The sequence below is a fragment of the Charadrius vociferus genome, unplaced genomic scaffold (genome assembly GCF_000708025.1).
Source record: "Charadrius vociferus isolate BGI_N301 unplaced genomic scaffold, ASM70802v2 scaffold566, whole genome shotgun sequence".
Lineage (NCBI taxonomy): Eukaryota > Metazoa > Chordata > Aves > Charadriiformes > Charadriidae > Charadrius > Charadrius vociferus.
This window is the reverse complement of record NW_009649031.1, coordinates 632,623-633,883: the sequence shown is the minus strand read 5'-3', so window position 1 is coordinate 633,883 and position 1,261 is coordinate 632,623. Positions and strand designations below refer to the sequence as shown.

The 1,261-nt window shown below is 54.3% G+C and overlaps 1 protein-coding gene across 1 annotated transcript in view; it reads right to left on the bottom strand.

Annotated features, from left to right (window-relative positions):
• The window catches only part of EXOG (endo/exonuclease (5'-3'), endonuclease G-like), a 23,381-nt gene extending 22,484 nt beyond the window's left edge, over positions 1-897 (bottom strand). The window contains exon 1 of the mRNA XM_009887776.1: positions 675-897. Coding sequence (XP_009886078.1) covers positions 675-897 — 223 coding nt within the window. The remainder of the gene's footprint in view (positions 1-674) is intronic.
• Positions 898-1,261: the final 364 nt, after the last annotated feature.

The following is a 1,261-nucleotide window of genomic DNA, read 5'->3' as shown; positions in this document are numbered from 1 at the left end:
CGGGAAAACTACACGGGAGGATTGGGAGGAGCGGGATTTGCCCGAGCGCTGTGGGGAAGGGAGGGCGAAGGCGTGGGGCTCGGCCTCACGGGAGCTGCAGGGACTGCCTGGAAAGGGCTGGCTAGGCTAGCCCCGGGGGTGATGGCCCTGGGCTCCAGCCCCAAAGGATGGGTTGGGTTTAGTCACCGTTTGGTGGTTTGACATCAGGCTCTTTGTCAGGACAAACACCAGCCCGATTATTGCTATTTCTCCCTCACAGGTGCCTGTTAATGTTTATATTGGCTTCATGTGAGCCCACTGTAAGCATTTCCAACCCACCACCAAGCAAGAGGCATTTTTGCTGGGGGAAAAAAAAAAAAAAAGGACCAGTTCAGCAATGGAAAACACCAAAACATAAGGGCTGCATCACCATGCCATCGCTTCCCTGCAGGCTGCTTGCCCAGAGAGGTCCGCAGGCTGCTTGCCCAGAGAGGTCCGGCCATGCTTCAGTTGGTGGCTGAGGGCATCTTCTTGCCTCACGTTGTGGGGACTACAGAGCCCACTGTGGTGCTACGTGTACAGGGAGCTCAAGCTTTTTATTTGTTTTTAAACTTTTTCCAGGTCCAGTCCCCCTGCCTCACTGAATCTTGTTCAGCACTCTGCTGAAGTGGGGGAAAAAAAAAACAAAAACGCACGCATGGTGTATGGAAGCTGCATCTCAGCCGCAGGTCCGATGCCCGCCCTGACGGGAGGTACCTCACGCTGAAGCCATTTCCCTGACCAGGAACCCCACAGCACTCGTGCCTGCTGCGTGTTTCCCTTGCCGGAGGAAAATGCGTAGCCATCCTCACCAAGGACCTGGCTGTGCAGCTCCAGTGGGGACAACATGAACAGGGCGTGCTGCTTCACTCCGTTCATGGCTCTGATAGCAGCTCTGCATTCACTGTAACTTTGACATAGAATGATTTAGGTTGGAAGGGACCTTGAAGATCACCGAGTTCCAACCCCCCCTTGCCATGGGCAGGGACACCTCCCACCAGCCCAGGTTGCTCAAAGCACCATCCAGCCTGGCCTTGAACACCTCCAGGGATGGGGCAGCCACAACTTCCCTGGGCAACCTGTTTCAGTGTCTCACCACCCTCATTGTGAAAAATTTCTTCCTACTATCTAATCTAAACCTCCCCTCTTCCAGTTTAAAGCTGTTCCCCCTTGTCCTATCACTACATGCCCTGGTAAAAAGTCCTTCCTCAGCTCTCCTGTAGGCCCCCTTTAGGTACTGGAA